A 25,016-nucleotide genomic window follows, 5' to 3' on the forward strand; every position below is an offset into this window, starting at 1 on the left:
GATTATTGAAGAAAAAATGAAAGAGTTTGAGAACAGGAACCAAACCTTGGAGATTCAGTGGCAAGCCTTGAAGAAAACCCTGATTGATTCAGCCAGAGAGGCATGTGGTGAAGTTGTCTGCAAGGATAGAAAAATCAGAACTCCATGGTGGACACAGGAAGTTAAAGAGGCAGTGAAGGAAAAGAAGAAAGCATATCAAAAGTTCCTGGCAAATAAGTCAACTTGTCCTCTTAGAGAATACAGAGACAAATGTAAGAAAGCTAAACAGTGTGTAAAACTAGCTAAACAAAAGTCATGGGAGGACTTTGGCAAGAACATAGAAAATAAATATCAAGAAGGTGGCAAATATTTTGGAGGTTGTAAAAGTTTGTACAAGTAAAACATTTCAGCTACTTAGGCATGATTTTTAGTGAAGATGGTAAATTAAATATAGAAATAGACAACAGAATCAACAAAGCTGGTATGGTAGGATGTCAATTGAATAAATTCATAGTCGGAACACTAAATTAGCTATATACAAGACAGTGTTCAAACCAGTTTTAACTTATGGATCTGAGAGCTGGATCAGAAGTAAAACACTTGACCAAAGACTAGAGACCGCAGATATGAGAGTCCTGAGAAAGATTAGAGGCGTGAACAGATGGCATCAATGGCAATATCATATTAAAAACGAGGATATTAGGAAAGAACTTGACATTGTCAGCATCCAGAATGCATTAGCAGAGCTAATCTCAGGTGGTATGGTCACTTAAACAGAATGGGTGAAGAAAGATTAGCAAAACAAGTGTTCTCTGCCAGGTTGGCAGCAAAACGATATAGGTGGATTGATACGGTACAAAGTGCCTTAGACGATAGAAATATAAAATCTGATAATGTTGAAGTCTTGACAAGTAATAGACTGATTTGGAGGAAAATTGTAGATAGGAAGTTAGTAATGATGTAAATTTTTCATGTAGTACTATCATATCCTGTACATGCCTTGAGGGTACATGGCAGGAATTTGATGATGATGACATATTCCACACTAATATTATTTTAGTGCTAAAATAACAATTCACACGCAAGACATTATAGTCTTATAATGAGGTTCTGTTGTATGTTTTTTCAGAGGCAGCATCTTGCTAATGCACAATTTTCCACAAATCTTAACTATTCAAACCAACAGAATAAATTTTTGATTGATCACATACCTGTCCATCTTTGGCATAGCAAACAGAATTTGACTGGGTATACTTGACTGCAGTGGTGGCTACAATAAGATCACGAACAGCACTTTCTGGCAGCTAGAAAAGAGTTTTGAGAGTTAAAAACATCTTGATATGTACAAATTCACTGAGGTAATGATACTAATTAATTTATACCATCTTCGATATAATCATTAACTAGATAAAAGAGATGATTTGAAAATATTAAAGCTATCACAAGGCTTGAATCAAATAAAATGTCCTGTTTTATTTGAGGATTGGATATCAGCACAGGTGCTGAAGGAATATGCAAAACAGATGACCGCCTCTGACCTGGTTTTTCATCTTGAGTCTCATCACATACAAGAGTTGTGAGCAGAAGGAGAGCATTATAATTCCATTATAGATGGATGGCCTGAAAGTGATACAGCAAATTACAGGCCAATTAATATCTCTAATGTGGTCATTAAGATATTGGGCCATTCACTAGGATCCCTATAGATATGGACAGCATGGTTAAAGGGGTCTTACTTTAGCAATCTGCTCATGTTCCATAATAGTCACAGCAGAGTTGGGTAAGGGGAAAGGATATACCACAGTAACTCTGGATTTTGCCAAAGTATTTAACAGGATTCCACACTAGAGGTTATATAAATTCACAGAGATGGGGATATAAAATAATAAACTCATGAAATGGATTGGAGAGTAGCTGAACAACAAGATCAGTGTGATACATAGTAGTACTGAGTCTATGAGGAGGGCAACTAGTCATGCATCACAGGGGTTTGTACTTTGCCATTGTTATGCATGTATATTAATGATATTCGGAAGGGTCTCATGTTAAATACTTAGAATCAACACAGAATTTCTGCAGGATATTTGAACAGGCTGTTGGAAAATTAGATCATGATGAATGCCAGTTCAATGTTTCCACGTGTTAAAGAGTTCGCATTTTGGATGGAGGACATTACAGGCAGATTTGTTGGAAGTAGTCAATAAAGCTAGACACTTGGAGGGGGGGGGGGGGGAAGAAGATTGACTGAGTTTAGAAGTCACAATGCTAAGGTGCTCTCTTAAGTTATTACATTGCGACTTCTAAACTCAGATCTTCTCCTCCTCTTCCCCACCCCCCTCCAAGTGTCTAGCTTCATTGACTACTTCCAACAAATCTGCCTGTAACGTCCTCCATCCAAAATGCATGTCTCTGCTACTAAATGCGTGAGCCATTAGTAGCAGAGACGCTACCAATCGACCAACCTTTGCTGGCATTATACAAGATGGTGTTTAAACTGATTTTAATTAATGGACCTTATTGATCCTGGCTCTGCTATGAATAAAAAAACAGTTGATCAAAGACTAGAGATCACATATACGAGAGTTCCAAGAAAAATTAGGACAGCAAACACATGACATCAATAGTAGAATCATATTATAAAAATGAAAATATTAGAAAAAACTTGATACTGCTAGCATTCAAAACTGTGTTAAGAGTTAATGTAAGGTGGTATAGTTCACGTAAACAGAAAGAGAGAGAGAGGGAAAGTTAATAAAATAGGTGTTATATGCCAAAATGGCAGGAAAAGGTTTGATATTCAGGAAAAAGGCCAAGAGCTAGGTGGATTGAATCAACACAATTAGTTGCTTAGAAAAGAAAAATGTAAAATCTGATAAAACTGGAATTCTGACAATTAACAGACTAATTTGGAAGAAAACTGATGATAAGAAGCTAGTAATTATGGGGTATTGTTATTTTATCTTATTCACTCCCTTGAGGACTGCAGGGATTTGATGACGACTATATATTTGTATATTCTTGCAGATGGGGAAATTAACTTCAGAAATAGTAGACAATTAGAGAAGTTCATCAGATCACAGACTTTTAATTAAAAGAAGCTTTACTTGTAGGAGAAAGCTATGATATACCATTATACAAATATCTCTGGTCAGGTCAATATTGGATTATGACTCTCAAATCTTTTCACCGATGCCAAAAAAAATCTAGAGTATTCAGAAATGAGTGACTAAGTGTGTATCATAACAGTTATGAGAATCAGTTAGTTATAATACAGCAAATTTATCCAAGAAACAGAAGATTTTAATGGCGTTTCTAAGTCGATTCAGAGCAGATACAGATAGCAGACATTTGTTAATCCAGGCTCTACAAGATGGTATAATAAAAAGATAGTGAAGAGCAGAGTACGAGCACATATATAAAGTTCATTTTTTAATGTCAGGGTAGAATATATGTGGCACAGCCTTCAGGTTATAGAAGCAGTCGATTTATGTAACTTTAAGAAATCATTAAACTGTTATGGCTAGAGGAGAGACTAATTAAAATTTAGGTATTAAATTTTTATTAAATTGATTCCCTAATTTGAGCATGGCAGGTGTTGTTAGATATATAAATATGCATGGCAATATTAAAAATATTTAGAAAAGAAGAATTTCAGAGAATGAAGGTGAGGACATTCATAGTACACATATCAAGTTTGGCCAAAGGGGTGGTTAGTCAGTATATGGTTCAGTTACTGCCCACTACCCCAACATTGAGTTAGTTGAACTTGGACTGTGGCAGTCTCTCTCAAATATAAAACTGACCTTGATGATGTTTGTTAATAGTTGTATGTATATGTAATACAGTTACACCCTGAGTTATGTAACACGCAACCTATGTAAATTTGCAGTTATGTAATAAATCCATAGCATGTATGAACACATTTGCAGCTTTGAGAAGGTGTGTCTTTGACAGCCTTATTGCAGTACAGTAGTGTTAAATTGTGAATGAAGATAATTTATATATTATAATACTTCATTGATATTTAACATAATCCACCATGTCATAAGAGACTTGTAAATATTATTTGTTGTTAGTCTCTTGCTTGTAATATATTATTCATATAAATGCTTTGAGTTTTGTTTATTATTAATCAATTATTTAATCTTAGAATATGTAATAATAATGAAAAGACTATATAAATATGTCATTCATTTTATTTAGTTTATTCTGTAAAATTTATTATAAGAAACTGTGTGTACGTAAGTTTAAATGTATACCATATGAATTGTGATGTATCTTTTTATTTCTGTATGTAAGAGTGATTTTATGTAATTCTTCTGATTGGATTTGATTGGCTGCTGAAGGAGAAACGGAGTTTATTTTAGTTAGCTCGTGCGGAGAACGTGAGCTACTGTGTATAAACAGAGAAGCCAGCGAATATAAGCTGAACTGGTTAGAACCGGATTTTGGCGGGAAGAAGGAACGTAGTTGATTTACTTCTATGGGAGTTCTGATACTACAATATTTTCCAAGTGGTTTGTGGAAGAATAGTGCAGAACCGAAGTTAATACATAGAAGAAAATAAGGAATTAGTAGATAACTGAAACCTAGTGCATCAAGACTTGTATATTTCTGTGTCTATAATTCAGTTATTATAGTGGAAGATTTCTTTAGAATTGTGTAGCCATAAAGTAAAAGTCTACAAGAATTTCAAATGTGCCTTTGGGAATTTGATGTGTAGAAGCAGTAACCCGGTAAGAGTTGTCCTTTCTGTAACCTGTGAAGCTATTAACTGCTAACTCTGTTGGATATATTTTAACCTTAGCTGTGGTGTTATGTCGATTAATGGTCGAATGTTAGATGTACTGAAGTACTTTCCCCTCGAAATAATAAGTGTCATGTTGTTCTATTAAATGTTAGCTGACTGAGAAAGAATAAAGTGTAGCCTGTCATAAGATTAATTATTGTAACATCTGGAAGGTCGAACTTTTAAGAACTATTTTCAACTTGATTGACTGAACATAAAGAACTGATAAATGAATGTTTGATAATTTATGGATTGTAATTATTCTGAATACTTTAAATTGAGCTAATATATTTATGATATGATTCATCCAATTGGTCACAGTGAAATATGTCAGAGAAATACTAATGCTTTGTGAATTAACAATTGTTAACATTAGTCATGATTCTCAAACCTAATTGAGAAGTTATTAATGTATGAATGTGAATTCTTATAATATTTTGATTGGATAACCTTTTGCATATAGATATACTTAAATGTATATATTGTACTTTTCCACATTAAATGTTTTCTTTTGTTGAGTTAAACTTGGTGTTTGCCTGATTTTCTTTCATTGCACTGCTCATAAAATTATTCGGACCTTTGCGGAAGCCTTAGATACTAGTAATAACCTTGGCCTGATTGATGATTGATTCCTCTATATTATTTAGACTAATCTGAATATAAGGTGGTGCAGTATAATATAAATTTCTTTATATTCAGATGAGCATCAATCAACAACTAACCAAGTATAACGGAAATTAAAGAGGTAAAGATAAAAATAAATAACCAACATAAATGGAACAGTTAGCTAGGTAGGACGACACAACAGTAGTAAATGCCTCGCGCAATTAGCTCAGTCACTCGTTATCACTGCTAGTTTTGTTGTTTTTTTACCCTTAAAATGGAATGCAAATGCAAAATCGAATGTGCTGGTAATAAATCTAAAAAACAAAGGTCTGCAATTACATTAGAAGAAAAGTTGAAAATAATTTGTATATGACGGCGGGAAAATTCTATCAACAATAGCTCGGGAAATAAATCGACCTATTTCGATAGTGAAGGATAAAGTTCACATTGTTAAAAGCACAAAAGGTGCAGAAGTGTTGAAGGGCACAATTATTATCAAGAAGAGACTGGCCCAATAACAGAGATAAGTTACTGATTATCCAGGAGAAGGCTATGTCCTTATATATAAAGATTTAAAAGAGCAGGCTGGCATCACAGATGAAGAGAGTACATTTAAAGCTAGTGCTGGACAGTTCAAACGATTCAAGAAATGTAAAAATCTGTACAGCATCAAAATCATGGGTGAGGCAGCAAGTGCAGATATACATGCGGCAAGTTGATGTCCTGAACTTCTGGGAAATAATTGACTGAGCAAATATTTAATGTCGATGAAATGGCTCTGTTTTGGAAGAGGATGCCAACATGGACATTTATTGCAAAAAAGGAAAAATCTATGCCTGGATTCAAGGTTGCAAAAGTTCAGATCACTGTTATGATTGGCGGCAACATTTTAGGAGACTTAAAACGCTTATAGTGTACCATTCCCAGAGACCGCATGCCTTTAAGAACATTGACGTGAGTATGCTGCCTGTAATCTGGAAATCCAACACCAAGACTTGGATTACATGTGCACTGTTCGGAGACTGGTTCAATAATCACTTCATTCACCAGGTGAAGGAATATTCTGCCAAGAAAGGAATCCCGTTTAAAGTGCTTCTCCTCCTGGACAATGTCCCTAGTCACCCAGATTCAATTCAATTCAATTCTAAATTTAAATCCAGAAAAATTCAATTATAAATTTTTTATAACTGCATTTTTTTTAATCACCCCAAAATTTAAAAATATTAAAAATGGAAAATATCTGATTAATGGCAAAAAAAATTAATGTAAGACCGTAGTATCAGTAGCCATTGAACATTTTATTGTACATATGTAATTAACAAATTTACGGAACGCATTACTTACATAACTTGGGGCTATGTCCCAAGTTATGTAAGTAATGCGTTCTATTGTACATGTAAAATGTATTATGTAAGTAATACATTTTATTGTACATATGTAATTAACAAATTTACGGAACGCATTACTTACATAACTTGGGGCATAACTGTATATGTATATTAATGGTGACCCCCCCCCATTGCATAAGGGTGGTGCAAAGACCTATCAAACTATCAACCAATCAATATCTCAGGAGTGGTGGTGAAGATTTTGGAAAAATCGGTTAAGTTTCACATTCAGAAATGAGTTGACAGTGAATCTCTACTTTGCAATGAACAGAACAGATTTATTAAGGGAAGGTCATGTTTTAGAAACTTACTAACATTCTATAATATTGTTACACTGTGATAATTTTTGGATTTTGCTAAGACTTTTGACAGAATACAGTATGGAAGACTGTTGCATAAATTGGAGAATATAGGTTTGGATTATAACTATTAGCATGGATAAGAGGATGACTAACTGACAGATATCAAAAAGTGGTATATTGGGGATGTCAGTCTGCAAGATTTAAGGTAACTAGTAGTGTACCACAAGGATCAGTCCTTGGTCCACTGTTATTCAATCTGTACAATAATGATATTAGGAAGGTTTTTGACAGGCAACATACAGCTGTTTGCTGATGATGCAAAGATTGATAGGATAATCAGGAATGCTGATGATATGCAGTACTTGCAGAATGATTTGAATAGGGCCAGAATTGTGGGCATGGAAAAATGGATGTCAGTTTAATGTCAGTAAATGTAAAGTCACACACTTTGGTGTGATTAGATATCCAATGTCTTATTATATTGGTGGGATTATGCTAGAAGAAACCGATCAGGTTAGGGATCTTGGAGTGTTAGTAGATAGCAAGTTGAAGTTCAGGGACAATTTGCAAATATTGCAAATACAACTCAAAATATAATTGCAATGCTGAAACAAATTTAACATGTAAAGATAAGGATGTCAATTTGCCTCTTTACAAGGCCTTGATAAGACCTCACTTGGACTACTGTGCCCAAGTCTAGTCTCCTGGTTTCTGTTGTGGTGCAAAGGAGGGAGAGAGAGAGAGAGAGTTAAAAATGATATCAGGATTGTGGAATACTGATTATGAAGACAAATTGTGATTTTCTAGACTGCACACACACACACACACACACACACTAGCAAACAGAAGAAAGAAGAGTGATATGATTGAGACATACAAACTTCTGAAAGGATCATACAGGATTTCAGCTGATGGAATTTTTCATTTTATGGAGGGTGGGGAAAGGACAAGAGGGCATCCTTGGAAGCTGAGAATGAATTCTGCTAAGAAGGGAGTGCGAACTAGATTTTTCTCTCACAGGGTGGTACGTGATAGGAATGGATTACCATTGAATGTGGTATGTGCAAGCAGTCTGAATGAATTCAAGAATAAGTATGATAGCTGGTGCGTGTAGCATGTGGCTTCCCTCGATGTGTGTCCCTGACTCACTGGAAGTCTCAATATTCAGATATAAATATGAATTTAGATAATTCATGGAATTTGGGCCACTATCACCCTAGTGCAAGATAACAATAAGAATAATTATTATTATTACAGCAACTTCTTTGGTCAACACACTCTTCATGGGACGACTTAACCACCAACATATAACATACTGAATCTTAAACTTCTTTACATTCCCTGCATTCACAACACATTCTAATAATGTGTTCTGTCAACTCCATGTAAATATCTATCCCTCACAGCCCTATTCACCACATCCTATGGCCCCCTTGTTCTTCCACTTGTCACCCAACAGTTTATAATCTCCTGTGTATTAATTTGATATAATTTCCTCATTTAAATGTTTCAATCATATCAGCTCTTCTGTTTATCCACCAACCTCTGCAATTTACATTCCCTCACTCTCTCCAAAACTAATACGGCAGTGTCCTGATATTGCCTTGGTCATTCATCTCTAGACCCTCTTAAGTGTTTCCGCATGGAAACTAGTTATCCAAATGCAAGTACAATATGTAATCTGAACAATGTTTTATTCAATGGCACAACCGCATCCTTACCTTATCCCTACTGGTCAATGTATTCCTTATCATAATAGTAATTCAACATGTAGTATTTGCAATACTTGCAATGCACTAAACTTGAATCTACTGTCACCCATCATCTTAGCTTCATCCTGAAGCAATTCCACTATTAGTACACAGCCATATATGTCTCAAATGATGCAAAGTGCAAAACTTGCACTGATTAATATTAAACTACAACCCCACTTACTTGTCCAAAGTAAATTCTGTTCCAATTTTCCTGAAGGGAATTCATATTAGCAACACCTTAGAATTTTCCCCAACTTTGTATCATCAATAAACAACTGAAAATCTCCAGTCAATCTGCATGAAATGGCATTAACAAATATGTTAAACAGCTGGGGGCCCAAGAACAGAAACCTGCAGCACAATAATCTTTTTTTACAGATGCTATTCAGATGTTTGTTACAGATGTTATTCAGTTTAGTTAGGGAATCCTGGGGACTTGTGCTGGATGTGTTTAGGAGTACATCATCATCTGCATGAAGCAAAGAGCTAAGTTTGATACCTTGAATTCCAATATCAGATTTAATACCACTTTCTTTCATAATGTGATCCATCTAGATGATAAATAAGAGTGGAGATAATGCGCATCCTTGTCTTACACCTGATTTTTACAAATCATCTTCCTGTATTTCTTTCAATTCTAACTACTGACTTACAACTTAAATACAGAACAAGCTGAAAGTATTGATTGACAGCCCTAATTATCACTTAGATAGGAAACTAGTGTCAGCACTCAAAGAGCTGATAGATCATTCTCCTCCTCCTATACTTAAACACTTTGTTTAAACTATATTTAAACAGTTTTTCATAAATCAGTGAAATGATTCTTCTTTTTACAGGACAAATTTCGGTCTGATATCACATCCCTCTTTGTCCACACACACTACATTTTGGTTACTTTCTAGCAAAATAATTTTTACCCATCAAAAGAATGTATGGTCATGGGAAAGCACTATCTGCCTCCTACTTCACACTTTTATGTTGAAGTTTTTGGTCAATGTATTTTAACTTCCAATACTTCAAAATCCAAATTTTGGCTCAGATATATTGACAATATTTTCATTATTTGGGCTCACAACCAACTTTAGACACCTTCTCAGCCACAAATAAACAACACAAACACACACAAGTTACCATTGAGAATACACTTTAATTTCTTGATACACTTATCCCATGGTCTTCCCTAGCACGTCTGTTCTTCATTACTTACCCTAAATCCACACATACTGGCCATACTGAATTCAAAGCAATTCAGTACACTTTAGGGTGTATCAAATAATGTATCTTGCCATATATAAGTGAAATAGGATACATGATTCCAATCCAAAACATAAAATCTAATAATTGTGGAAATCACGACTTACTAGACATTCTACACTGAACTGATTGGCAAAGCAACTGTTCCTTATATCAAACCAAAACTTGGTATGAACACAAATTTAAAGAAGCCTGTAAAATGCTAATCAACTACCACTGACATCGCATGCCCTCGGTTGGGTGTGCTGTCATGGCTTATGCAACCTGTACTACAAAATTCACGTAATTCATAAAAATTCATAAAATTCAGTGCTCATCTTAATTGGTCTAATGCAATTAATGGTAGGATAACTTTGAATACTTTAATTTATCAATTAATTATAACCAAATCTGCACAGAGTGGGGGGGGGAATGTATTTGTTGTAAGATACTGTATATTAGAAAACAATAATGAAGGAGAATACTATATTTGGTTGGTATATTTGAATTACTCAAAAGGTGCAAAATTTGGAAGAGGAAGACAAGGCTCACTTCCTTCAACTACAATACTGTTTCTCATTGTAAATATGGGAAAAAAACTCGTATCAAAATTTATCAAAAATTATATATTAAAAACTTGCCTACCATGTCAGTTCACACTTCACGCACACAAAACAAATGAAAACAAAAACAGCAACTCGTGACAAATAACAATGTTCAATTGGATTGGTTGGCACAATAACTAATCGTAGCCTCTAGGTGCTACTGTCTCAGAGCTCACACTGCCTCACCTTCTGAGCAGTTTAAACTACTAGAACGCTAAGAATTTGACCCACTGCACCATCTGTACATCTTTTTAAAGGACTCAAAGTGTATGTATTTTGAACGCACACCTGGGTTGTTAATGTGAATGTGTAGCATTGTTTAAGCATCAAAAAGTATCCTCTTCACGAAGCATTAGTCTATTGTGTTTACTTTCAGGAATCACGTGAAGTCTGGAAACAATTAGGGTAGTCTTTAATGGGAATAAATGCAAAAAGTCTGGACCATGAAGCCTGGTATAGAAAGTAAGGTCTAGTGAAGAATTTTTTTAAAAAATAAAATACTAGTAGAGAAGAGAAAAGTTTTATATGTTAAAATACCTACATATATACTTTATTTTATTATTTATTATTTTTCCACATGATTATTATTCCACATAATCGCTATTGACTTCCAGGCATTCTTGGTATCATAGCACCAGTTTCTTCATACCCACATTATAAAAGTCTGCTATCAGTGAGTGCTCAATCACTGAGTCATGCTGTTCTTCATTTGCTCATCATCATCTTCTTCAAAGTGCTGAGGTGTAGTCAATGGGTGCGAATGTGGGCTGGATGGCTGAAAAGTTCACATTCAAACTTCTAAATTTGCTGGACAGTAAACATCATGAACATTGTCGCACACTTTAAACAAATGAGACCATTGCCTAACCTTACTGTCATTCATTACATTAGGCCCATAAACCTTACACAGCAGTTGGTAAATTTCTGCAGCTGTTTTCACCAACAAAAACTATCAACACCATGAAATCTTGTAACTGGCAGGATTTTTTTTTATCACAGTAAACATAAATTATTTGTAGAAGGCAACAAATGCTAACACAACAAAAGTAAAATGGTAAACAGCTAGCTAATGAGTCACTATATGCTACCATTTATGCACGACCCCTCTCCCATATCTTATTTGGCAGTAAATTCTGAATGGACCTTACTGTCTAGATGCACCTCATATATATGAGTAAGAGTTTATGTGATGAAAACTAGAAGGAAACACAAATTATACTGACTATTTTAATCGGGACATGACCAGTTTCACCTGCATAAGAAAAAATAAGTAAAAAAAAAAAAAAGAAGCTGGTTGACTCAGTAAATGAATGTTCTGAATGACCAGAACATTCAGTAAATGAATGTTCTGGTCATTCAAAACAGTTGTGTACATGTGTGCCTTTGTTCTGCATGCTTTTGTTTGAATAATAGATAAAAAGATAGATTAATGCCAGGATTTACATTCAAACACAAAGGGTCCAATATGATCTCCACAGACTCCCAGATATTTTCTTTCTTTCATAGCAGCTGTGTACGATTTCAGAGGCATTCTAAAGAACTTGGTGTCTTTCTGCAAAGTCAACACGTGGCCTGGTTGAGAATAACATACATTGAAAGTTGTGAAGTTTCAAATCTATGGTGTTCTGTTTGTCTTGAATGCATGGGATATTGCAATCATACCATGGACAATAAATATTTCAATGGGTTATATTTAAACTTAACAGATTAGTTTTTAAGAAGGGAATGAATGATGTTTTGATTTTATATGCTCACTATATATACAGTACAAAGCAGTTTGCTAGTGTATTGACACATGTAATAGTTTCTGTGACTTAAGTAAGAAGAAATAAATACAAAATAATACATCATATCTACATTAAAATAATACATTATTTTATTGTAGATATGACAAGTTCTTATTTCAAAAGGACTTCTTCAGATGTACAGATAATATAAAAGCATACATATAAGTAAGCTAACTTAAGACAGCAATGCTCCTATTGTTTTGCACAGGCTTTATTCTTCTGTTTGCACAGTAAGTAGATTACTGTTTGAAAGTAGTCAAAGATTTATGCTTAGATGCTTAGATTGAGAGAGGTGGCGCTAGTGTCCTTGGTAAATGTGGCGGTCGAGTTTAGCTAGTCTAGAAAACGTGTTTTTAAAGTTAAATATAGTGTGGCTTTTTGTCACAAATTGTGCTAAAATTGTGCATCGGTTAGAAACAAGTGTCCTTCAGTGGTATTATTGTTTAGAACTGTGGTGTATATATTGTGTTTTCACTGCCGTTTGTATCACTATATCAACGTGTAAAGATGGCGTCCAACAAGAAACGTACGTCAGCGGCGCGCAGGACTTCTACTACTACACGAAAGGCTGGCTCAGCGTTAGATTTTTCGCAATGGATGCGTTGCGGAAACTGCTACATGTATGCACCGAAAAATGTGAAGGATCTGTGGTCGGTCTGGCAAAATGAAAAGAAAGAAAATGTCGACGTATGTGAGAAGTGTCGGGATAGGCTGGAGCGTTTAGGAATGGAAGCTGACATCGGGACCGTAGCGGAAGAACTTCGGCGGGAGTTTATGAAAACGAAAAATGACCTTCATCTTCTTCATGAGGAAGTGGAAGTGATCGGTAAGGAGATACTGGAAGTTAAAGCTGAGTTTAATGTGTTAAACAGAGAAATTAGGACTATAGAGATTACTTTAGCTGAAGTAACTAGAACAGGATTACATATGGGTGAGTCTTTGGTGAATGATTCAGTAATAAATAGTATGGGAGTGATTGGGAGTCAACATAATAAAACCACAAGTAGCCAAGAAGAAATGAGATGTAGTGAGAGTGGGGGGGTAAGTAATAGAGAGTTGAGTAATGAAGCTGGGAGAGTCATGCTGAATAGTATAGAGAATGAGTCCATGAGTGTGAACTTGAATGAAGTTAATAGTGGTAAAATATATGGTGATTCTATGATTAAGGGTATGGAGAGTGGTATGCATGAGGAGTGCTTGGCTGATGGTACAATAGAAAGAGTGGCTTTAGCAATAAAGAGAGGGCATGAAACAGACAAGATGATAGTTATGGTGGGTACGAATGACCTGAGAGGTAGTATAAATCGGGTAGGAAAAGATTTAAGAACATTATTAGATATTGTGAAGAGGAAAAGTGTCAATGGGAGAATAGTGTGTGTGCTGCCTCGTTTTGACAATTACGAGTTAAGTAGACGAGCAATGATAATGAATGATATGATTGCAAGAACGTGCAGAAAAAGAGGTCTGGAGTTTGTTGATGTTTGGAGTGTGTTTGAAGGAAAAAGGCAGTTGTATGCTAGAGATGGACTGCATCTTAACATGGAAGGACATAAGCGATTGAAGAAGTTATTGTTTTCTGAACAGGTTGAAGTTATTGGGCAGGGAAACTAATATTGAAAAGGTTGAGTGTAAGAGAGAGAAACTTTAGCACTGATTGTGTATTTATTGATCCTTATAGGCAGAATAAATTGCAGAAGAGAGGGGGAAAAAATCGGCATAGGACTACGGTAGTTAGTGACTTATATATCAGTTCTAAAGCCGGTACAAGATCTAGAGGGAATCTGCAATTTTTGTATACCAATGCTAGAAGCATTCGAAATAAGAGAGAAGAATTTTTGGCATTAGTCAGTGAAATCTCACCAAAAGTTGTAGGCATTAGTGAAACTTGGCTGTCAGCAGAAGATGTGGTCACTGGAATTGAATGTGATGGGTACAGTATTTTCAGGGAGGATAGAGAAGATAGAACAGGAGGAGGAGTACTGTTGATGATAGCTGATGTGTTGCAGCCAAAGAAAGTAGTATATCATGATGATAGACATGTGAATGAGAGTTCATTTGAGGCAGTCTGGTGCGAAATAGTGACCAACGCAACCAAATATACAGTTGGATGCTGCTATAGGCCAGGGAGTACAGGGGGAGATATTGAATTCATGCATCAGCAACTTATTGCAATGAGTGAAGGCTTAGTGATTATTATGGGGGATTTTAATTATGGTGATATCAATTGGAAGGACCAAAATTTCACGTAGCAAAAAGGAAATGGAGTTCATACATCTGCTACGAGATAATTACTTGAAACAGCACGTAACTGAAGGGACACGTGGTGTGAGAGTGTTGGACCTGGTTATTGGTTCAGAGGTTATATGCTTAAGTAAGGTGACCTCGTTACCTCCAGTTGGTGAAAGCGATCATGTGGTATTGACTTGGGAGGTTGCAAAATCTGTGGATTTTTCTATTAAGAAGCGGTATGTACGAAACTACAGGTTAGGCAATTATAACAAGCTTCGGAGTGAGCTTGCAGCCATCCCATGGCAGAACATATTGCAAGGGAAAGATGTTAGCAGTGCTTGGGATAAAATCAGCGGGTATCTGAGGAAAGCAATATCAGATTGTGTCCCCATGGTCAGGAGGTCAAACAAGGCAGGCATTAGATGGATGAGCAGTAGTATCAAGCTTGAACTACAAAAAAAGAAAATGTTATGGAGAATTTACAAGGAGAAGGGCGATCAGGACACCCATGAGCAGTACAAGGCTCAAGCTAGGAAGGTTACCAGCATAGTAAGAAAAGCTAAATCAGATTATGAGAAGACCTTAGCCAAAGAGATCAAGGGTAATCCCAAAGAGTTCTTCTGCTATGTGGCAAGTAAGAGGAAGAATGACTTCGGAAGGATAACCTTAGTGGGTGCTGATGGTATTGAGGTGACAAAATCAGATGTAATAGTCGAGTTACTGAGTGATCACTTCTCAAAAGTCTATCACGCAAGTGAGGATATCTCTATACCTATAGCAATACCTAATGTAAGAATTGAAGCTAAAGAATCAGAGGTATTAAATATATTGCGAAACTTAAATGCAAACACTGCGGTAGGCTTAGATGGAATATCAGCTCGGGTGTTGCGTGAATGTGCAAATGAATTGTCAACCCCTCTTACCTGGATATTTAATTTAAGTTTGAACTCTGGTATGGTCCCTAGGGAGTGGAAGTTAGGCAAAGTGGTTCCTTTGCATAAGGGTGGCTCTAAAACTGCAGTATTGAATTAAGAAACCAATCACCATCTCAGGAGTAGTGGTAAAAGTATTGGAAAAGTTGGTTAAAGACAAAATTCAAGAATGGGTGGATCAGGATATGATACTCTATAGAGGCCAACATGGTTTTGTTAAAGGTAGATCCTGCCTTAGCAATCTATTAACTATCCATAATAGAATAACATCAGAGTTGGACAAGGGAACTGGCTACACAGTAGTACTTCTGGATTTTGCTAAGGCTTTTGACAGGATACCCCATAGAACACTGTTACGCAAATTGGAGCAGATGGGAATGGATATTAAATTGGTGATATGGATAGGAGAATGGCTCAGGGAGAGATACCATAAGGTGGTGTATGGAGGAGCCGAGTCCAGAATGAGGCAGGTGACCAGTGGTGTGCCTCAGGGCTCTGTGCTTGGGCCAATGTTGTTTAATTTGTATATAAATGATATAGGAAACGGCTTAAAGGGAGATATTCAGTTGTTTGCTGATGATGCAAAGTTGTGTAGTGCAATAAAAAATCAAGCTGATGTTGAAAGTTTGCAGGAGGATTTAAATAAGCTGGTAAAATGGGCAAAAGAAAATGGATGTCAGTTCAATGTGGAAAAGTGTAAAGTCTTGCATTTTGGGATTAAAAGATTACCAGCTGTGTACTACATCCATGGAAAGGTACTCCAAGAGATTGATGAGGCTAGGGACTTAGGGGTATTGGTAGATAAGGAGATGAAGTTCAGAGGACACATTGCTAAGGTGTCCAAGATTGCACATAGGATTACTTGGTTGTTGAGGAACACACTGACATCCAGAGATAAAGAGGTTATTATTCCCCTTTATAAAGCATTGATACTTCCACATTTGGATTACTGTGCTCAGGTCTGGTCACCTGGATTCCTTGGAGATGAGGAGGCTGTGGAGAGGGTTCAGAGAAGAGTGACCAAGTTGGTGAGTGATATAAAAAATGCTCCCTACATTGATAGATTGAGAGCTTGTGGATTGCAGAGATTGGTTGATAGGCGAAGAAGAGGGGATATGATAGAAACATTCAAATTACTAAAAGGTTTTTATAGGATTGATGCAGGGGAAATGTTTCAGCTGTGTGATAGTGATGGAAGAACAAGAGGTCATCTCTGGAAATTAAAGAAGAGTGTGGTTAACAAAGGTGTCAGAACAAGGTTTTTTGCCTGGAGGGTGGTGAATGAGTGGAATTCATTGCCTGACTTTGTTGTGAGCTCTTCATCTGTAAATGAATTCAAGAAGAGATATGACAGATATTGTTTTGCTAGCTTGGGTCTCCCACGATGAGTCTACTGACTCCATGGAGATACCCGTAATAATAATAAATAATAATAATGAAATGTAAAACTTTTCTTTCTTCCATCTTGGCGTGAGACATATCTTACTAACCTTTCTTCTCCCTGTTCTGTTTAAGTGACCATCCTGAGATTAGTTCTAAACAACTATTCTTGATTGCTAACAATGTCAAGTTACATTTTAATATCTTCATTTGTAATATTATTCTGCTACTGATGTCAGTTCACATCAGTTCACTTCCCTAATTTTTCTCAGAAAGCTCAAATCTGTCATCTCTAGTCCTTAAACTGTTTTATTTTTAACCCAACTCTCACATCAGTAAGTTTAAACTGGTTTGAACACTATCAGGTATACTGATAGTTTAGGTTTTTGGCTATCCATATAATTTAGTCTTCTAGCTCCTCAACTGGCTATTTATTTTATTATCTATATACAAATCTAATTTGTCATCTTCATTGAAAATTTAGCCTAAATAACCAATTTTTTATTTTTTGTATAGGTCCATTGAAAATGTAGTTGATGTGTCACCCAGTATCCTGACAATTTCATAGGTTTTTAACTGCTTAGTTTCATATAACAGACTTGTCACAGCAGTTATTCAATTTAGATTTCCTAAAAAAAAAATCCTGTAGAAGTGTACAGGATTCGTTTAGGAATATAACATCATCTGCATAAAGAGCTGGGCCAAATATCTTCAATTTTGATATCAAGTTTCATACACTTTCCTTCATAATGTGATCCATATTGATGATGAATAACAATGAAAATAGTATTGTACCCTTGCACCTAATTTTACACCAAGCCATCTCTGTGTGCCTCCTTCAAAATCTAATTGTTGGTTAATTGCAACTTAAGTATAGGCCATACGTTACTGTGTATAATGCTAATTGTATAATTTGTATAATGTATAATTTTAAAATGTATGAAAAAAAAAAAAAACTATTATTTTAATGGCTAACATAGCCTACTTTCATTTAGGAGTTCCCCTTTTTTTGCAATGTTATTGACTCTTTTCTCAAATCTTAGGGTATTACTGAAGTGTTATAAAACTAATATGTGAATAATAATATAGGAGAAAATTCAGACATATCTTTTTTGGATGTTGTTTTCTGTCTCCTTATCCCGGCGGTATGCATTCATCTGCTGTTAAGCTGTTAAAGGAAGGGGGTTTTGGGAAAGTGAGGGTAAAGTAATGTGGGGGAATTATTTTGAAAAAATCTGGGTTTTTTTATATGTATATTAATATTATTATTATTGTTAAGGGTGAGTAGACAGCATTTGGGGTGGAGGAGGGATTGATGGAGAAAAGTCAGGGGAGGGAGTAACGGGGTGTGAGCCGTTTCGACTGTGTGTCGTCTTCGGAATTCGTGGGGGAAGTGGAGGCTATATCGTCGGCTAGGTGTTTCTGTCTTTGGTGTGCTTGTGTTGCCTCCGATTGGTTGGAGTCGTGACCTAATTTTTTATGTTATGGAGCTTCCAATTCTCGGAGATTATGTAGGGTCAGTGAACGTTTATTGAATTTTTGTCACATTTATGGCTATCGTTTCCAATATTCTAAGCACTGTTTTGTTGTCCTGTATGTCTAATATTATGGCCTTGTGGATTTGTGGGGTATGTTTCTGTTCAAGGGCATGGACTGCTATTTCAGTTTTTCCTGTACTTTGTATCCTGTTTTTCTTTTTGTTGTTGCATTTTTATTGTTTAAATGATCTGGAATAGGGATGTTACAGTCATGGAAGTGTTCTTGTAGTCTTGCCCATAAAGACCTGATAGTAGAACCTGTGTAAGTGACATCACAGGCTTTTTGGCAAGAACGTTGTGGTATTCTAACACTTCTTTGTGTTGTGCGAGATTTTGTAGGTTTTAGAAGTGTTGCCAATTTTTGGTTTGTGGTGAACACCAGCTTATAGTCAGTGTATTTGATAATTTTTTGTGTTGGGAAGTTTGGTTTGGTTGTTGGGTTGTTTTGCCTGGTTTTTGCTGTTTTGTTGGCATAATTTATTAGTTGCATTGGGTAATTCCGATTTTGAAAAATTTGTGTTAACTTCTTTATTTCTGTGTTGAGATAATTATGGTTGGTTGAAAACTTGTAAGCATTTATCAATTGTGTTAGGATGACTGATTTTTTAATCAGCTGGAAAAATTACCTGACGCAACTAATAAATTATGCCAACAAAATAGCAAACACCAGGCAAAGACACAACAACCAAAACAAACTTCCTGACAAAAAAATTATCAAACTGTCATACATCCAGAATTATAAAGCCTCCAAATACATTTTCAAACACACTGACTATATGCTGGTGTTTACCACAAACCAAAAATTGGCAACACTTCTAAAACCTACAAAATCTCACACACACACACACAAAGAAATATTAGAACACCACAATGTTGTTTACAAATTTCCTTGCCAAAAAGACTGTGATGTCCCTAACAGGTTCTACTATCAGATCTTTATAGGCAAGACTACAAGAACACTTCCGTGACTGTAACATCCCCATTAAACAATAATGAACATTAAACAATAAAAAATGCAACAACAAAAAGAAAAACAGGATACAAAGTACAGGAAAAACTGAAATAGCAGTCCACGCCATTGAACAGAAACATACCCCACAAATCGACAAGGCCATAATATTAGACATACAAGACAATGAAACATTGCTTAGAATGTTGGAAACGATAGCCATGAAACGTGACGAAAACTCGATAAATGTCCACCAACCCTACATAATCTCCAAGAATTGGAAGCTCCATAACAAAAAATTAGGTCACAACTCCAACCAATAGAAGACAACACAAGCACACCAAAGACAGAAACACCTAGCCGACATGATATAGCCTCCACTTCCCCCACGAGTTCCGAAGACAACACACGGTCGAAATGGCTCACACCCCTTACTCCCTCCCCTGACTTTTTCCCATCAATCCCTCCTCTTACCCAAAAAATAATTTCTATCTTCTGATCCTTCTCTCACTCCCCTCCCAAACGCTGTCTACCCACCCTTAATAATAATAATATTAATAATATTATACATATAAAAAAAAAAAACACCAAGATTTTTTCAAAATAATTCCCCCCACATTACTTTATCCCCACTTTCCCAAAAACCCCTTCCTTTAACAGCTTAACAGCAGATGAATGCATACTGCCAGGATAAGGAGACAGAAAACAACATCCAAAAAAGGTATCTCTTAATTTTCCACCTATATTATTCTTCATATATTAGTTTTATAACACTTCAGTAATACCCTAAGATTTGAGTAAAGAGTCAATAACATTACAAAAAAAAAGGGGTACTTTCTAAACAAAAGTAGACTATATTAGCCATTAAAGTAATAGTTTATTTTAGAGTAACATGGGAATTTTCCTAGAAATAATACCTATAAAAAAAAAAAAAAACTTTTCTCTTCACACTTTAGTATATTAAACTTGACAAGAAATTATATTCTTATTTTAATCCTTTACCCAAGCATCCTTGGAGACAAAACAGACAGTTTTCCCATCACCACAGGAGTCCTACAGGAAGATACTCTGGCCCCATATCTCTTCATCATAGTGATTGATTATATTTTTAAATTAATGCAAGTTAAATCTGGAATCCTTATCAAAGACCCAAATATACAGATGCACCTTGAAGACCTGAGCTTTGCAGATGATATAGTTCTCATTGACTCCAACATTACAGATGCCCAAAACCACTTCAACAGCCTTAGGAGAACATCATCAGATAGATGGGCACATTTATATAAATCAAAATGATCACCGTAAAGAAGTAGAGGACTTTGTATACCTTGGATCACACATCTCAGATTCCTTAACAGACATTAAAACAATAAAATAGAAAGCACTGCAGTTCCACAGAAGTCTTAATTATGGAAGTCGAACCTCATCTTAAAGGAGACGAAAATTCATCTTTACAAGTGCACCAGCCAGTCAATCTTTCTGTATGGCTCCCAGACCTGGAACATCTCAACAAAAGCAGCGACCAATATTATAAATAGCTTTGGAACTACTTGTCTAAGAAATATCCTGGATTACTCCTTGGGAAGACCACATTCCCAACTCTCTACTATATTAGATGAAACCCAGTAAGATCCTCTAGTCAGCACTGTTCAAAGAAACCTAATAAATGGCTTGGCCACCAACTTAGACATCCACCCTCTGTACCCTTTGATGCTCTGGTCCTCTGCGCCCTACAGATGGAAAAAGAAAAAGAGGCAGACCCCGAACTCCATATTGGAAATGCATCAGCAATATTTTCCCCATTTCCTCCCAACTCTCCGCATCAGAGATCCATCAATTAGCATATGACAGAGAAGCCTGATTTTCCTTCACGTCATAACAACCTCCAAGTCCTATCTTAGTGTACACAGACTACTTATTTGTTTTGATTACCTATTTATAATTGTAAAATTATATATAAATGATGATGACCCAAGCATAAGTGAACACTTTGTGCATGAAGTATCTTCAGGTCTATCTACTTGTATACTGAGATGAATGATTTCACATTGCCTTAGTATCCCATAATACAAAATCGTTACAGGGAGGCATCATCATCCAGACCAATTTCAAACTTTACAGTGGTATTATCAATGGGAGCTAGACCCAGCAAGATACCGGTAAGGTTAAATCAATGCAGAAGTTACATATTTTCAAGGAGTAAAATGGCATATCATCATAGTATTAAAAATACTCTAGATATGAGATATTTGTAGAAAATTTTTTGCTTGGTTATATAGTTTGGAGGAAAATTGTAGATAGGAAATTAATAATGATGTAATTTTTTTTTTCATGTAGTACTATCATATCCTGTACACCCCTTGAGGGTACATGGCAGGAATTTGATGATGATGATGATGGTTATATAGTATATTATATATGAAGAAATTATATCCTGATTAATCCTCTATCCAAGTCCAAAAAAATGTGAAGTATCTCTGTGGCTAATCTATATATAGATTAGCCACAATATATAGAGGCACTTGACTATGTTCATTGCCTCAGTATCCTATAATGCAAAAACATTATGGGAAGGATCACTAATCAGACCATTTCACCCTTTAATGATATCTTAACTGTGGATGCTAGACCCAACAATATATTAAGGTTAAATCAATGCTGATTTCATATCTCATATCTTAAATTTTGTCATATAGCTTTTCCAGATATACAAAACCTAAAAACAGGTTCTATTATATTACCATGATTTCTAGACTGTTTTAAAACAGTAGTTTTCAAACTCACGTCCCTGGAGAGCACAACTCCCAAAAACATGAAAATTTTTCTCGAGAAAGGGGGGGGGGTCAGGGTCAATATTATTGTTTATTTTGGAGCACAACTCTTGGATGTACTCAATATTCTATTCACTTATTTCAATAAAATATAGCATTAAATTCACTTTCAACACTTACCATTAATATACTGAAATTTTAAAAGTTATAATTTTTAAAGTCAATATCTTTGCTGTTTTAACTGTAAGAACATCAGCTTTACTAGAATAAAATACATGCTAAGAAAACTAAACATCAGTATTGTTTCATAAAAAGTGTAGGGGAGCTATAAGAATTTTTTTCAGAAAAAAGGGAGGGAATCTTAAAGAAGTTTGAAAACCAGTTTTAAAGTAAAAATCTGATCCTGAAAACTTCAATTTTGTTTGAATCCAGCTTGTTCTTCCACACTTCTCTTCCACATTATTTATCATCCTCTTGTCAAGTATGTTGCATAAATCTTACCTACCACTCAATAGGGAAATTCCTCTATAATTCTCACAATTCAGCTTTATTTACATACAGGCAGTGCTTCTTTTTCCCTGCATTCTTTGCTAGAGCAAAGAATGCAAGCAGGAAAAATTGAAAATTAAAAGGATATGAAAAGAAAGCTAAAAAATTATTTACTAATATTTCTACTTCAAAGAGTGCTAATGATTTTGGAATAAGAACATGCAAAGTTCTTATAAACTATTTAAACATACATCTATTGTACAAATATATATAAAAATTTAAATCAAAACAAATATATAAAAAATAAATAAAATGTATACAATAATAATTTTTAATAAAAACTTTACTTTACATAGCAATATAAAAAAAAGTTTTATATAAATAAAACACCAGCTTGGTTGGCTGAGTGGTTAGCATATCCACTCTCCAGCCAATAGGCTGCAGGTTTGAATCCTGCTATGGGCATGGATGTTTGTGAAAATACTAGTGGTGGTGGGAGGTAGATGGCATTGCAGCTTGTTGTAGTTGATGGATTAAGTGGTGGAGACGGAGTTGTAGAGTAGGTACCCTCCCTCCCTCCACGAGTCTTTGGACTCCCTGGAGGTGTCATCATCATAATAATAATGTGTGTAAATTTCATTATATTTAATGTCAAAAATGACTAAATATTATAAATTTCTAACTGTACTGCATCCATATGTCACTGTTAATAAAGTCTAAATCAATGAAAAGTGCCTGTATACCGTAACATTGCCTTCCATTTCCTGCCCCCCTCCCCCAACAAAAAAAAGCATATAGATACTGAGAGAGCCCAAATAACTGGAATTCAACCTTCTGACCAGGTCTTTCAAAATATGTAGTGTTGCCACAGTAAAAAATTTCATATCTCCATATGTGAGCATTTCTGGTTAAATATAATGTACTTATTCCAACTGCTGTTACACATTTCAGGGTTTTTTTCTACCTTAGGCACTAATATGTACCCTGATTTGTTTTATTTTTTTTGCATGGTGAAAGGTTGTAAACCTAGATGGGTTAAAAGTGTTTTTAATTAATTTTTTTATTTATTTTGTTGATGATTTTAAATTCCTCTTGAATATTCTAACACAGTTCTGTCATTGATTGCTTCAATTAACAATCTTTCAAATTAGTTACTCCAGATCAGGATACCATTATCTTCAATTCTGCTGGTCTTGTTGGCCAAACATTAATATACTTAACCAATCCAACCAAAAGACTGCAGGTTAGAATCTCACATTGGGCATGGATATTTGTGATTGTCCTTAAGTGGGATATGAATTTCATCATATGGTGTAAGACCACCATTTCCCTTAACGGAAGCCTGGAAAGGCTTGAAAGAGTTCCATGTTTGGTCTCTAGAGCAAGGCTTCTGGACCAGATAAAAAATGAATTTAAAAAATAACAAAATATCACTATTATAATTTCCAATTCCTTTGACAGTTGAAACTCAATTTCTTAGTTTTTTCACTTGTAAATAATTTTCCACTTTCATGATATTTATCTTCCATATTCTTACGGAACTTTTCCATTGACTTTTGTTTCCTGCCTGCTTCTACATATGGCTTACCTTTTTTTTTACATTTCTTTCTATATCCTCTCATGGCACCTACTGGCTTACTTGCCAGGAACTTTTGATATGCATTCTTCTTTTCCAGGACTTCTGATTTTTCTATCTCTGCAGATGATGCTAGCATGTCAACATGCCTCTCTGGCTGAATTAATCAGCGTTTTCTTCAGATTTTTCCAGTGGGTCACTAAGGTTTGTTTTGTCTTCAAACTTGCGAGGAATTCATTTTTGTGGATGACAATATCACATCACATCGTACACGAGTAGTAGAGATACTTCTGGAGACCAAGGATATTAATCGAATCGAGTAGTCAACACGCTTCCCAGATCTCACCCCATCACGTTTCTGACGCAATAGGGAGATTTATTGCTGCTCGAAATTCCCCTTCACAAAACAAAGAAGGTATTATCCTTGCTTTGAAGGAAGAGTGGGCCAGTTTTCCTCAAGAACTCCTGAATAAATTTGGTGCTAAGCATTGTACGACATTGTGAGAGCTGCATCGGAGTTCGGGGTGGACATACTCCATATTGAAATGTCTCTTCACATAGTTTTCTGTAAGCACTGTACATTATTTCCTTAACTACATCCTTAGGAAATGTGCAACTTTTGACATAAACGTGTGGCAATTTTTTGTACGAAATTTATAACACATTTTTGTGCAATATAATTTACTAGCATGCTGGCAAAAATTTATAT

At 35.5% G+C, this 25,016-nt stretch overlaps 1 protein-coding gene across 1 annotated transcript in view; it reads right to left on the reverse strand.

Moving 5' to 3' along the window:
* The window catches only part of LOC150100206 (bifunctional purine biosynthesis protein ATIC), a 307,282-nt gene that overhangs the window by 84,243 nt on the left and 198,023 nt on the right, over positions 1 to 25,016 (reverse strand). The window contains exon 14 of the mRNA XM_090403041.1: positions 1,191 to 1,283. Coding sequence (XP_090259167.1) covers positions 1,191 to 1,283 — 93 coding nt within the window. The remainder of the gene's footprint in view (positions 1 to 1,190; positions 1,284 to 25,016) is intronic.

Source organism: Typopeltis vanoorti, chromosome 13 (genome assembly GCF_054136105.1).
Source record: "Typopeltis vanoorti isolate ZY-2024b chromosome 13, IOZ_Tvanoo_1.0, whole genome shotgun sequence".
Taxonomy (NCBI): domain Eukaryota; kingdom Metazoa; phylum Arthropoda; class Arachnida; order Uropygi; family Thelyphonidae; genus Typopeltis; species Typopeltis vanoorti.